Raw genomic sequence first — 14,683 nt, 5'->3', positions numbered from 1 at the left:
GTCAGTGTCTGATGCCAGAAAATCACTGACCAAGTGGTGGTTTTTGACAATTTTGGAGTGAGACCAGGTTGAGAAATTGTATATATATGTATATATTTATATATATTAACACATCTCTCCTCCATTGTTGTTATTGTTCAGCACATGTACATGTAAGATGTGACGGTTGGTCTTTGTGGTATTTGTCACTCCTTCACTGTGACACTGACAGGCTCCATTACAGAATAACGGTTACTGGCTGAGTATCATGCCAAACGTGAAAGGACAGCTTTTTTTTGTCAGTGTCTGGCTCCAGAATTCGCTGATATTTGATGACTTCAGAGTGAGACCAAGTTGTTTGGGCAAAAGGTATTAAAACACATCAGTGAGACACGCCAAATCACTCGCTGACATGTTCCTTTATTACCATGAACATGCACACTATTGTGTGTCAGTCCAACATGAAACGTCTTGAGGTGACGCTGGGCGAGAGGCGGGGTTCACCCTGGACAGGTCACCAGACTATCACAGGGCTGACACATAGAGACAGACAACCATTCACACTCACATTCACACCTACGGACAATTTAGAGTCACCAATTAATCTGCATGTCTTTGGACTGTGGGAGGAAGCTGGAGTACCTGGAGAAAACCCATGCTGACACAGGGAGAACATGCAAACTCTGCAAAGAAGGGCTCCCACGCCCCTCTTGTTGTGAGGTGACAATGCTAACCACTGCACCACCGTACCACTACTATTCCATCCACGTGCCACCCATGATTTAATCATTTTATCTCAATTCAAGTTAACAGAGCACCAAACCAGAAGTAACTGCCTTGGCCAGTGGAGGTGAGCCTGCTCTATTGGCCATAGTAGCAGTACCCACCATCTTGGTAATTTTATACGCAGCAGTTGAACTCTTTTGGCTTAATGCATCTCTGAGCAACTTTCAAAGGAACGTGATCCCACTGCCAACATGTCCAGTTTTCTTTATACGTTAATGGAAAATACTCACTTGAGCAACAAATGCGTATAAATCCACAGCTGAAAGTAGTCCCCAGTAAAAGCCCAAGTTACTTCTGTCTAAGGATATCACTAAGCTTTTTTTTTTTCCCCAAATATAAAATTATATATTTTTGACCAGTAAATAAGACATATGGTATGTCATATTTGAGAACAAATGAGCTTTGTAAAGAGTATTGATAGATGGACTATCACATTGTTGGTTTTGGTCTTTTTATTAGATGTGCTGACAATAATAAAAACTTAGAATAAAAGCAGCATTATACTTTAAAGTGAATCTTATGTTGGTTGAAAATAGCTTTAAGTCTAAAGTTTGACATGATTTATTCGTGTCTTTGTTTTGGATTTTGGAACAACTAGCTCACCAGGAATAGATTCAAATCCTAGATTCTTTTTACAGAATAAATCACAGATTGTTTTCTCTTTAGACAAGATTTGTATCTTTTTTTAAAACATTTTTAAAACCATCTACTACATACATTAAGGTATTTTTATCCAAAGCACCTTCACATTACTGTAAGTGCAAACAGTTTTCCATGTGTAGCTGCTGAATGTTGACTCTAGCATGTTTATGCAGCATCTGTACTGTGTTGTACTTCAGCGCAAGTCATTCCAATCTTTTCTTTTTTCTTTTGGGGATTTTATCATTCAAAAAAACCATAAATAGCTATTTATACTATAGGTATTGTTTTGGTGATGTGTCAAACAAATAATTTAGCACACAGAGGTTTGAAAGTCTGACACTTCCTGAGGAGTTACTGCAGAAGAAATCCAGGAAGCCGTAAATAATGCAGGCTAAATATACTCTCATTCATCAGTTCTATTCCGCTCTGCCCCTGAAGTGTAATTGATTAAAATCGGTTTGGATATTTTACTGGAAAATGACTTGAGATACAAAGAATTTGCCATAACTCAAAATTCAGTGAATTGCCACCCCACTGGCAGCGAGCATTGGGTGTTTTTGCTCTAAAACAAGTGGTAAATAATGGAGGTTTGTTCTGTGCAGCTGAGATCGATATATTGATGGGGCAGAGGTCGGGGGCAGCCATCATCAAACTGCCCTCTGCGGTGGGTGGGGCCTGACACCTGGGGGACCAAGGGGAAAGTGTGTCACTGGCACCAGACCTTATCCAACCGTCCACAGAGTCACATAGATCACTGATGACAAAGCAGTTTAGCCGCACAAAGTCCTGCTCGTCAGTGGGACCAGACTGGGAGAGTTTATCTCACCTCAGCGTAGCAAAGCTCAGCTCAGCTTGATGGTTTGTTAAGTTTCAGATGACAGAAGATGCACTCCAGCCAAATTCCCCCACATGAGGTTAAGAGATGTTGGTTTCAGACGACTGTTATGTAAAATGACAGGAGAGCTTCTGTCGCATTGCTCTGTTAGTGTGTCACACGCACAATGTCTGGCCCATTGATCAGAGTGAGCTGCAGTGAGTGTGTGTGTGCTCTGACCTGTTTGTGCAGTGGAGTGTGAGGCCAGCGGATGCTGTTTCAGGGTCAGTGCTGGTGTGGGACTAAATGGACCAGTCCAGGAGGCCGGCCTGTAACTAGCGGCCGCCCACTCACTGTCAGTACTACTGCTGTCACATCACTACTAGGTCACACAGAGCAGACCCTGTTTGATACATCTTGACTCTGATGGATTGCTACTATTGGACGCTGCTGTCTGTTTGCACTGGAGCAGTCCTTCGCTGGAGTTTCTGTGAAGCGCTGTGTCTCAAAACACATGTGTCACATCTCAGATTGACTGCAAGTCATTTGACATTTTTCTGAAATGGAATTTTTTTTTCTAGTTGTCAGGAAAAGGGTTGTCACATTTTTCCTACACAGAAACTACAAATAAAAAATAAATAAGTTACACTGTGAGTTAAATATTTTAAGAAGTTTGACTATTTTCCCCATTAGATTTAGTTGCACATATTTAATTCTGCATTTCACATTTTCACATTTCACATGAAATCTTTTCTATTTTTCTCAGATTTCTTTAGTTTACTTGCTTTGTGTTTAATTATAAGCAGAATGGAGCAGAGAGGCATTAGCCAAATATCTGACAAACAAAACAAAAAAATGTGCAGAAGCAGCAGGTGTGACAGGCAGAGCTGAATAAGAGAAGTGAGGAAGACTAATTTTTAGCAAATAAAACCTGCCTTATCAGGCTCAGTTTTAAGCTGCAGTGAAGACACGGGTAACATATTAAACTAGAGGACCTAAGGCGTCCATTGGCACCAATCATGTTAAGCTGTCTTGTCGAAAAGGGGGCCAAATAATGCTCCAAAGGTACACTAAATTTTGGCAAAGGAAAAAGGAAAATTGCCTTTTTTTTAAAAATGTATTTCAATATCTCTGAATACTGGGGTCCCTTCTGTGCACAATTATTTGATTGAAGTGGCCTCAAGACTGAATGAACAAATGAAGAAAGAAATCATTTGTTCACTCCTGATTTGATCTTATAAATGAATACCTTGCAGTAACTTTCTTAGTCAGTGTTGGATTTTACTTCTCTCTAATCATTCATTCAAGGTCATTTTTTCAGCCCAGGACACACACGTGACTATCTCTGCTTTTCAAAGTAAGAAAACAAGGTCTTCACAGTAGATAGAAAATACATGTGGTAATATGATTAATTGGATTTTACTCACAGGAAGTATAAAAATGTATAGGGATCAACCCCCCACTTTTGAAAAGTGTTTCCAAACGGATGGCCTGCCCTGGGTGCATTGGTTGTTGATGTTCTGAGACTCCAACTTCAGCCTGTTACATGCAAAAGCAAACACCGACCTCCTGTGTGAAAGTTGGTGGTTGTTGGACCCATCCACCAAAACTCCCGCCCACCCTATTTGGACTTCTGCTGCCTTAACTTTCGTTGTTGTCCCACCTCTTTTCCCCCTGACACTGCTGGGCGCCATTAAACAATAATGGCGCCCCGGCCACATATCACAGGGATGTGGAAGGACAGCTTTTTTGTCAGTGTCTGATGCCAGAAGTTACTGGCCAAGCGCCAGCTTTGGATGACTGCAGAGTGAGACCTGGTAGGAAATTTAGGTAGGTAATTTCATCATCGTAAAACACAAATCATTCGAAGTTGACAGAAACAAAATAAAACCCACAAAAAAGGTGTTGATTCGTCTTGTTCCTACAATCTCCACCTCTGGTTTGGTTGATATGAACCTTTAATTTCTGGTTAGATGTGAAACTATGCGGCTGTATATACACTAAAATGACTGTTTAAATGGAGTCTGGTGGCTTTGGTGATGGCGATTTCAGGGCTGTTTCTAATTGAACAATAAGAATCTTACTCTTTAAGAAAAAGGTCTGTCTCTGTTGGGATCCTTTCCATAATGTTGTCAAACACATAGGGCTCTAGTTTCCCGGCGTGGCGCAGGGTGGCGAACCCCGCGCAGAGCTAGTTTTGAGCAGCGCAACCCAAGGCACGCTCAGTTTGGTAGTTTGGTGCGCTGAGATGTGTGTGGCGGCGCAACAGGGGGAGGTATCGACTGATCCAGCTTGGCGCAGTGACAGTTTCGTGCCAAAAGGCTTCGCCGAAGGTGCGCTAAAAGCTCGCCAGCTGAAACCACGTCTACTGTCAGCGCAGGCGGAGTGCAGCCGGTGTAAGCCGAAGTTTGGCTGACCGGCGGACAGTGCGCACATGTCATCAAAACCTCACAGGCAGGTTTCCAGAATATCAGGCACATTAACGATGCAATAAATACCCAAAAAACACTATTCAATGCAACTATCTGCAATCAGCACATAAATGTATCTCTATATCGACTGTCCCGTCACATCTGGTGTCAGATCAAAGGGGATTGGCACTGTTTGGCACGTTTGGCACGTTTGGCACATGTAATGGAAACCCAACCTGATTTGATTAACACAGCTGCAAACTAATGAGTTCACATCCCTCTCAGACAACCACAAACAGCCACAGCATCAGATAGGGAGTATATATTCAGCATCTGTCGTCTTAGAAAAGTCAAAAGAAAAGAAACAGAGTGAGACTGCAAGAGAGAAAGAGAGAGCGCGCGCGCACGAGAGAAAAGCAACATTGATTTACAATTGTGGTGACCTCCTCCCAGGCTACCTTTGCATCATCAGCCCGTGGAGGTTTGCTCGCAGTTCCGTATGTTCGGACACTGCGAGCTTGGACCTCCCGGACCAAAACATCAGTTTCCTCCTGGGAGAAGTTTGGCTGTCTGATGCTGCTGCTCTCTTCTGCCATGGCGAATTGAGTAAACTCTCATTACGTGAGGAGAGGGGCTCATTTGATTGGTGTGATGTGTGTAAAATCCACTCCACGCCTTCTCTCCTCCCTCTTTCCGACTTGTGCAGGTAGGGGGGACGGAGGTGGGAAAGCCAGGGCGCACGGTGTGCCAAACTTACAAAATCCGCCTGGCCACACCCAGTTGGCAAAGCGCAGGTGCGCTGCGCCTCTGCCTCGCCCAGTCTGTGAAACTAGAGCCCACAGAATAACAATCTGAGCCTGTCAGTGGCAAAAATCAACCCAGTCTCACTCTGAAGTCGTCGAAAACCAGCACATGGTCAGTAACTTCTGGTGTTAGACACTGATGCCATCCTTTCACATTGGCATGATACACGGTCGGTCACGGTTATGGTTTAACGGTGCCTGGCAGCATCAGAGAGAAATGTGACAGGACAACAAAGAAAGTTAAGGTAGCAGGAGTCCAAGTCATATGTGTGGAAGAGGTGGTGGATGGGTCCAACAACCACCAACTTTCACCTGGGAGGCTGACATTAGACATTAGACTTTAGACATTCATGTTGTGTGAGGAAACTGTGCAGACAATGATTTCTGTATGCTTTTGGAGAAAGCAGTCGACATAGTAAAAGCAATGATTGACTGAATGGAAATCCAGAAGAGATTGTCATGTTTGTCACCAGGGAGAGATACTGATGAAGCAGGCATGAGGCAAGCTGTTAGCTGTTGATGGTTTTTTTTTTTTTTTTTTTTTTTTTTGAAGGATTCCTCCTTCATTGCTGAGGCAATCTATTTTAATGAAATGGATAACACTCATCATCTGCCATTTGGCATGTAGCATAGCTCAGTCCTGTACTGTCCACCGTGCCAGAGCTTCTCTGGGCAGCATGCTCTCGTTGGCAGCTCCTGAATATGTTGAAATGTGACCTTGAAGAATCCTTTGTAAGGCTCAGAGTTGGACTGAATGTACATCGTGAAAACTTTTTGCAGCATCCGAGGTGATGCGTCTGAATGGTGGCCAGTTGGACAGCTGCTTTAGGATTTCCAAACTCTAGCTGATGTTTATGATAATGTAGCTTATGTAGCTTTTTACCGTGGGGGACAGTACTCAGTATCAGTATCGTACTCTTCATTTTCTGCAACTTTATACTTCTACTGCACTACAATTCAAAGGGAACTATTGTGATTTACTCCACTAAACCTGTTTGGTAACTTAATTTACTTTGCAGATTCAGATTGATAATCCAAAATATAAATGAGTACTTTTACTTTTATTACATTAAGTATATTTTAAAGCTAATACTCTTGCACTTTTTTACTGTCGAATGCTTGACTTTTACTTGGAATAGAGTATTTCTACACTGTGCTTTTATGTCCTTCTTGCACCACTGTCTTTTACATTGTTCCACATAAACTCAAAGTTTTTTGCTTGATATACGACTTCAGTGTCTCAACAGTCCAGGGGCTCCATTGTCATATTTTGTGCTTCATCATGTCCCACACATGATCAGTAGGAGACAGGTCTGGACTGCAGACAGCTCAGTCTAGTACCTACACTCTTTTGCTACGAAGCTACACTGCTGGAACACGAGCACAATGTGTCTCATTGTCTTGCTGGAATAAACAGGGGCGTCCCTGAAAAAGACGTCATCTGGATGGCAGCATATGTTGCTCCAAAACCTCTATGTACCTTTCAACATTCATGGTGCCTTTACAGATGTGAAGTTACCCATGATGCCATGGGCACTAGCACACCTCCACCATCACAGATGCTGCTGAACTTTGAGCTGGCAACAATCTGGATGTTCCTTTACCTCTTTATCCTGGAGGACAAGACATCCATGATTTCCAAAAACAGTTTGATGACCACAGCACACTTTTCCACTTTGTCTCAGTCCATCTCAGATGAGCTTGGGTCCAGAGAAGTTGGCGGCGTTTCAGGATGTTGTTTATCTTGGCTTCACTTTGCATGGTAGAGTCTTAGATGCAGTGATGAATTATGTTTACTGACAGAGGTTTTCCAAAATGTTTTCGAGCACATCTAGTAGTTTCCTTTATACAATCATGCTGTTTTTTTTAATGCAGTGCAGCCTGAGGGGTCAAAAGTCATGAGCATTCAATGTTGATTTTCAGCCTTTTTTTTGCTGATATTATGGATTGTAGATGGTGAGATAACTTAATTTCTTGCAACTGTGCTTTGAGAAACATTGTTTAACTGCTGGACTGTGCAGTTTTTCACAAAGTGGTGAACCTCATGCCGTCCTTGATTTTGAATGACTGAGCCTTTCGGGGATGCTCCCTTCATACCCAATCATGATACTATCACCTGCTACCAATTAACCTATTTACCTGTGTTTCTTACTGGTGTTTTTTTAAGCATTCCCCACTTTATTTTGTCTTTTGTTGCCCCCTTTCCCACCTTTTTTGGAACGCAGGCATCAAATTCAGAATCAGTGTGCATTTACAAAAAATGAAATATAGTTTATCAGTTTGAACATTAAATATCTTGTCTTTGGGCTGTATTTAATTAAATAGAGGTGAAAAGGGATTTACATATCATTGCATTCTGTTTTACACAGTGTCTGAACTTATTTGGAACTGGGGTTATAAAACAGTCACTATACTTCATTACAAATTCGACATGAAAACATATTGGTAAAAAATACATTAGTGATTTTAAAGGATGTCTAACAAACACAAGACGTCCATGTATACCTTTTAAAACAAATGTCTTAATTTTAACCTCTTTTAAAATGGTGTTGTTGCAATTGATGTAACAAAACATTTACTAACATGTAGACTGATTAATGCTGTTAGTTATGTCCTGTCCTTTGTTCTCCAGCAGTATGCACAATGAGTGTGCTTGAGATAAATTTATTTTAATGTTATTGTAATCAGTACCATCGCTATTGGTTTATCGGTCTTATTTATAGGACTGCCTCCATGCAAGAGTGGCAGAAATACAGTATGTTCTTGATTAAAAAACATGGTAGCAGAGGTTTAAATGAAATGTGACTGGTTGTGGTGGTAGTATTAGTATTGCTTTGCCCTGATGCCATGAATTAGGCAGTAATTAAAGACAAACACAGCAGAGGGAGACAAAGTTTGAGCCAGTCAGGATTTGATTTCAGACCCACTGGTTGCCTTTTGTGGTGTGTTGTTTTCTCAAACTGTTATTTGTACATGATAGCAGTGTAGCATCGACAACGAGGGTGTGGACGGACACATAGGGATCCAAGCATGTGTGCATGCGTGTGTGTGTGCTTGATGTCATCCCATCCCTTGAGGGGACATCAGTGGGCTGTGTGGATTTTCCAACCTCTGGACTCCTTTCTTGGTTGAGTGGACACTCTCTCTACCACAAATCCTGCGAGCCTTCAGCCTTCAATATGGACACACACATACACACACACACGGGCACACACACACACACACACACACACACACACACACACACATGGGCACACACATACACACACCCTGAGAGTAAATGTTAGTCACTGTGGTCTTCAGGGAGCAGGTGTGTCCATATGTGCAGTTAAAGTCCGACTGCAGCGTACAGATCTTCCAGCTCAGTCAACTGAAGAAAATATTGGCATGTTATGTTCCTGCAAACCACAGATACACTACATTTATATATTCCATACATATCATATACATTTTTCTGAAGTGACTTAGTTCTGATTACATGTCTGTAAGCTGACTTTGTCATTGGGAGCTGGACATTTGGATAGTTTTAGATTTAGGAGAGACAGCTGCCAAGCTGCACAGCACTGCAGACAACTGAGACCAACAAACAACAAATCTTGGTTTTTTTAAGGGAGACACTGGAGGCATGATTTGGGCACCAAAACAGGGTATTTTAAGCCAAAACACGATCTTTTCCAAACCATAACCAAGTGGTCTTGTGCCTTAAAAAAACCACAGCGCTGTAGGAAATAAAAGTTTGAACATATCCACTACATAAAATGTACAAATGACATATCCATGGTTTGCAGAAATGTAAAACATTTTTTACTGATGATGAGGCTGTTTTTTTCTAACCTCTGCTTTTTGGAAAAAAAAAACAAAAAAAACATCCGTAGCCAAATGGAGAAATGTGTGTTTTATATTTTTAGTTTTCATGATGGCGCCTCCAGTCGTTGCTTTTTCCAATCTATGCTCTTGTCAAAACCACCAGACTCCATTGAGAAAAACATTAATTTTAGTTTGCTGAACACAGGAGATGCTGGTCTACTGCTGCTTCAATAAGTTAGTTAGTTTGTGTTATTGTGCGAGTTTGGTAAATCCAAATTAACCTTTTTAAACAACAAAGTCACACAATAACACAAACTAACTAACTGAATGAGGCAGCAGTAGACCAGCAGCTGCTGTGTTCAGCAATGTTAAATCACTGTTTTTCTCAATGGAGTCTGGCTTTAAAGAGAGCGATGTGAAGACCTCATTTTCCTGTTGGAAATCACTGTCTGACATTAAGGTAAAGCAGTGAAAATACTCTCAATATAGCGTACACTTACACTGATATAGATTTTTGTAGGTGGGACTTTTTTTTAAGTGGCTAATATAGGTTTTGTTGCTGACCATCCACAGCAGTAAATTGCTTAGTTTCCATGTCTTACTCCAGCCTGCTTCTCCAAACTGGAATTGTGCTTGCTGACATCTACTGTGTGCAATATACTGTCTATGGATAAGTACCCCATACAACCCCACTTCAAAAAAATCATCTTTCAAAACATACCTGCAAATGTCTACACCCATAAGCTAAAAAAAAAGCTTTGGTCTTCAGTAGACCCTTTTAGGGCCGACGCCACCACAGGGCTGTAGGCTACATAGGAGTCTTAAAATGTGGTCTTGTTGTGTTATTGGGAGCCAGAATAGAAGGAGTCATGGCTCAAAACTAGCCGCCATTGCCCGTCAACAAAAACAGAGACTACTATGGTTAAATGTGATAAGAGGAGAGGACTGGATGGAGGCCATCATCAAAAATGCTCACATGTGCAGCACACACTTCATATCAGGTTAGGGGAAAAGTATTTCCTGTTGTAGGGATGAATAACGTTATGTGTATTAAGGGTTATCATGTCCACCTCATCAGAAACTGGGGAGGGATTAAGAGGAATACTGGATTTCTCCGTAACGCTAACTTTTTAGCACATTAGCTAACGTTAGCTTTGATAGCAAAACAAACTGGAGGAAACCGTTCAAGTGTCGTCCTCCTTTGTAAGATTGACTGACTGTGACATCATCCATCCACTGAGTGAGAGCATACGGGTCGGCCAGTCTGGTCTTGTTGGTCAGTGTTTACTTATTCAAGTAACACTGGCGGTTCCGGAGAGTGAGTGACCTGACATGGTGCGTTGGTAAATTCAGTCTGATGCTCGACACTAAAATGAGAGCCCTGTTGGTCGAAGAAATGGAGTGTTATATTTCTACATGAATTAACAAACAGTTAAATTAATCACACATTCACTCTGCTCTGCGCTCTGCTGCTCCGTCTCCACAGACAGAGTGCCCAGAGTGCTCTCTGCCACTCCAACAGTGCGGTACATTGTGACAGTGTTACGAATTTAGTTCACTACGGCAAACGGAATGGATATTTCTGAACGCACCCTATTCAGAGAGACTCACATCATCTTCCTCCATTGTCTAAAACAAGCCAACAGAACTTGCTATCTAGTGCTAGCTAATGTCTGTGGGCGGGGCTTAGCTGGAGTTTTGACTCCAGCTAAGCCCCGCCCACCAAAAATGTCACACTGTTTACTAACCCTGAAAGGGTCTAGTCCTAGTGTAAAATGCTGTCTGTCCTCGGCTTTTAAGCTCACTTGACAGCACAGGTTTGTTCAGGTCAAACACACATGTGCCCACTCAGAGGCTTGAAGGCAAGACAGTACAGGAATCCTCCACAAGTATGATGCTCTGAATCATAACTTCTTTCTCTACAAAAAAATTCAATTACCTATTAAAATTCTTGAAATTAAATCTATTCTGTCTTTCCCATCATGTCAAACATCATTCTGCACTGTGAAGGTCAAACATCTGAAGTGACAGGAAGCAAAGCACATTCTTCAGTCGACGGGACTTTAGTATGAAAAGGATGTGTTTTCATTTTCAGATTTCAGTTGCACTTCAAAGTCGACACGCTCATCATTTGAGATTAGGTAGATAACTCACATGTCTCTTTCTAGTCAAGTACAATTTTTTGGATCCATGAAAATAAATATTTGTAGCTACATCTCCCCAGCTGGCACCAACTTTTAATGAGTCATGACACGAGGAAAAGCAAACTTTTAGCTGAGATATTACAACAAACGCAACCACAGTACGGTCTTGACTGCCGTGTTTTTCCTGAAACTGTAGTTCCCTGCACCTCCATGTACCTTAATTGTGTGTACAATAGAAGAAGCTTTCCTCCCTCTGTCTCCCTGACTGGTGTCTTGTTTGTCTCAGTGAAGGATGAAGCTGCAGGCAGATCAGAAAGACGCAGACTCTCTTTCTTCCTCTCTATCTCTACAGTAGAGTGCTGCACTCTGTATGGAAACAATGGGTTTGTCAGTAAAGCTTGTTTGATTCCCCCACCCCCCATTTTCCTTTAACAACGAGAACATCTTGAGCTCTTCCTTCAGTTTGCCGCTCGCTCTGATTCTCCTCGTACCCGGAAACTGGCAGAGGATGCTCATTATCTTGCCTTTCTGTTGTTGTTCTGTGAGTGTGTAAAAAGTGGGCAATTACAGTGCGTCTCTTGTAGACAGCCAAACCTTTCTATAATGAGGAGATCTCCTTAAGCAGGACACACTGTGTGTATGTGTGTGTATGTGTGTGCTGTGTAGACTCTGTGAAATCGTGAAGTTTCCATTTAATTCAAAGTCTGACCAATAAAACACAACACACGCAGGTTCAGTTTGTGCTGTTTTGATGTCATGAAGCAGCGCAGCATGAATGCGATGTGTTTTGTTAATGGGGAAGACGTTCTCTAGAATATATCTGCACAACAGCGAGGGGAATGATTCAGTGCGACGCTAGGAAGTGTTGGTACTGTTGTTGCTGTTTAAATGGGGGAAGAGAACAGCTTTTGAGATGAAAGCATCAGAGGAAACGGATGTGTTCGGTTTTGATCTCTGTTTACTGCATTCAGCGGATCCCTTGAAAGGATTTAAAGTGGTAATCAGTGGGATAATGGTTTGTTATTTTGTCTCCAGTCGTGGCGCTAAGCATTCACTGCTCTGGTGATTTTTGCATGCCATTTCCCAGCCATCAGTTGTCATTCAAAACGACGCACGTTCGTTTTGTCTTCATCATCTGCTCAGGTGCATTTTCGACTAAGATGGCTATCGCTGCTCACATTAAGCACCCATTTCTTCTTCTATTCATCATGAGCAAAACTGGAAACAACGCTTCCTGTGTGCTGGTATTAGTTTACTGGCACTGTGCCAAGAGTTGTACGTGTTTCTCCTGAGATGAGCCCTCATTGTGTGCATTGTTGTTTTGCTTCTACACAATGAAATAATCACGGGGGAAATGTGCTTAATAAAAGATAAGTGAACTGATTCACAGCCTGACAGCGTCCTTGTTGCATAAACTGTGTGGATGCTTGATTTGAGAATAATAGATGGAAAAATAATAAGCTTTTTGTTCAAACAGGAGAGAACAATAAGAAAATCGAAATATATTACAGATGTATTATATTTAAAGCTCCAGTAATATATTCTTTAAATGTAAACAAGCAATCCAATGACTGTAAGCACTGCAAATTAAGAGTAGGATGATATCTGGTTTTATGGTGGCTCACAATAAGTTGAATCAGGATATTTGTAAATGTCTTGTCCAGCGACACCCAAAGACACTGCCGGGCAACCAACAATAAGACTGACTCTGCAAAAACATGCTGCATATGCACCATACATGTAAGATGTTGGACCTGTGATGCCAAATGTTGAGTCAAACAAAGTGTCATGCGACTCAAGGACAGTTACATGAATTGATTAGAATAGAAAGGTTTTGAGGAAAAAGGGGGATTAAACAGATTAGTTAAAAAGATTTCAGAGAAAACCCAGAAAGAGTAAAAGCATCGAGCGGTCAGGGATTAAGCTCAGAAAGAATGTGGAGAAAACTGATTAGATAAATGACTTCAGAGAAATAAGAGGTGCTTATGAGTACTGACGGGGCGAGGTGGCCTTCAAGGACCCACTTTGGCCTTATGTGGTTACTTTTATTGTTTGCATATTCCTTGATATGTTTTTCAAAATTTCAGAACTGCTGCCTGATTAGTTCAGTCAGAGTGCCTCACTAAAAATTCAGGAGCTCCTAAAGGAAGAGTCAGGGTACAGAGAGGTCAAGAAAATGAAGGAGCAGAGACGCAGTGGACAAATGTTTGACAAAAAAATGTGAAGGAGCAGCAGGTATGACAGGCAGAGCTGAAGCAAATAAACCCAATGTATCAGGCTAAGTTTTAAAGCTACACTGAAGATATGGGTAACATATTAAACTAGAGGACCTAAGGCGTCTATTGGTATCAACTGTGTTTAGTTATCTTGTCAGAAAGGGGGCCAAATTATGCTCCAAAGTTACGCTAAGGACACACATATGTGACTACCTCTGCTTTTCAAAATAAGAAAACAAGGTCTTAAGAGTAGACCCAAGTACAAGATACTAAATACATGTGGAATAGGATTGATTGGATTATATTCCCAGGAGGGTGTGTTAGGTGTGGATGAGGGGCCCACTTTTGAAAACATTGTCCCCCTGCTTGTATTTCCTGGCTGGCCTGCCTTTGCTCTATCTTCTTGTTTCGTAATTCATTATTTTTTTCTTTCCCCAGTTTGCTCCCAGTACTCCCGCGGTGTCTTCGCCATCTTTGGCCTGTACGACAAGCGCTCGGTGCACACGTTGACGTCCTTCTGCAGCGCCCTGCACATCTCCCTCATCACGCCCAGCTTCCCCACCGAGGGCGAGAGCCAGTTCACCCTGCAGCTCCGGCCGTCCATCCGGGGGGCGCTCCTGTCCCTCCTCGACCACTACGACTGGAACAAGTTCGTTTTCCTGTACGACACTGACCGGGGTGAGTGATGAGGATCGGCTGCTTTTGTCTTTCCTTTGAAAAGTTATATAAAAGTTGGAGATGGTAGTGCCAGTGTGTGTGTGTGTGTGTGTGTGTGTGTGCTGTGCTTTAAACAACTGAATGAACTGATGCATCCAAAACTCAGAACAGTAACGACACATGACACAAGTCTGACGTTATATATTATGCCACAGAGATGTGTAATCCCCTTGAAAATGGCAGGTAAAATTTACAGTAACAACAAAATGGAGGTAAAAAGCAAGTCAAACTGCAGTAACTCCACTTTGGCTTTTTAATCTCTGTCCTCTAGAGACTGTCAGCCACTTACTGCACTTTGTGCCACAGAGAAACAGACATCTAGACAGATAAAACAAGAGAGACATATCAAGTGAAAGCTTTGGTG

The 14,683-nt window shown here is 42.0% G+C and overlaps 1 protein-coding gene across 5 annotated transcripts in view; it reads left to right on the top strand.

Moving 5' to 3' along the window:
- Nucleotides 1-14,683, top strand: part of gria4b (glutamate receptor, ionotropic, AMPA 4b) — a 198,330-nt gene that overhangs the window by 94,069 nt on the left and 89,578 nt on the right. For all 5 annotated transcript variants that reach the window (XR_007450696.1, XM_049593051.1, XM_049593050.1 and 2 more), the window contains exon 3: nt 14,041-14,280. Coding sequence is in view for 4 of the 5 variants with exons in the window: in XM_049593051.1 (XP_049449008.1) it covers nt 14,041-14,280 (240 nt within the window). In the remaining variant the exon portion in view is untranslated. The remainder of the gene's footprint in view (nt 1-14,040; nt 14,281-14,683) is intronic.

This window comes from Epinephelus fuscoguttatus, linkage group LG12 (genome assembly GCF_011397635.1).
Source record: "Epinephelus fuscoguttatus linkage group LG12, E.fuscoguttatus.final_Chr_v1".
NCBI lineage: Eukaryota > Metazoa > Chordata > Actinopteri > Perciformes > Serranidae > Epinephelus > Epinephelus fuscoguttatus.
Note: the sequence above shows the minus strand (reverse complement) of the source record. Positions and strands in the feature narration are given on the sequence as shown.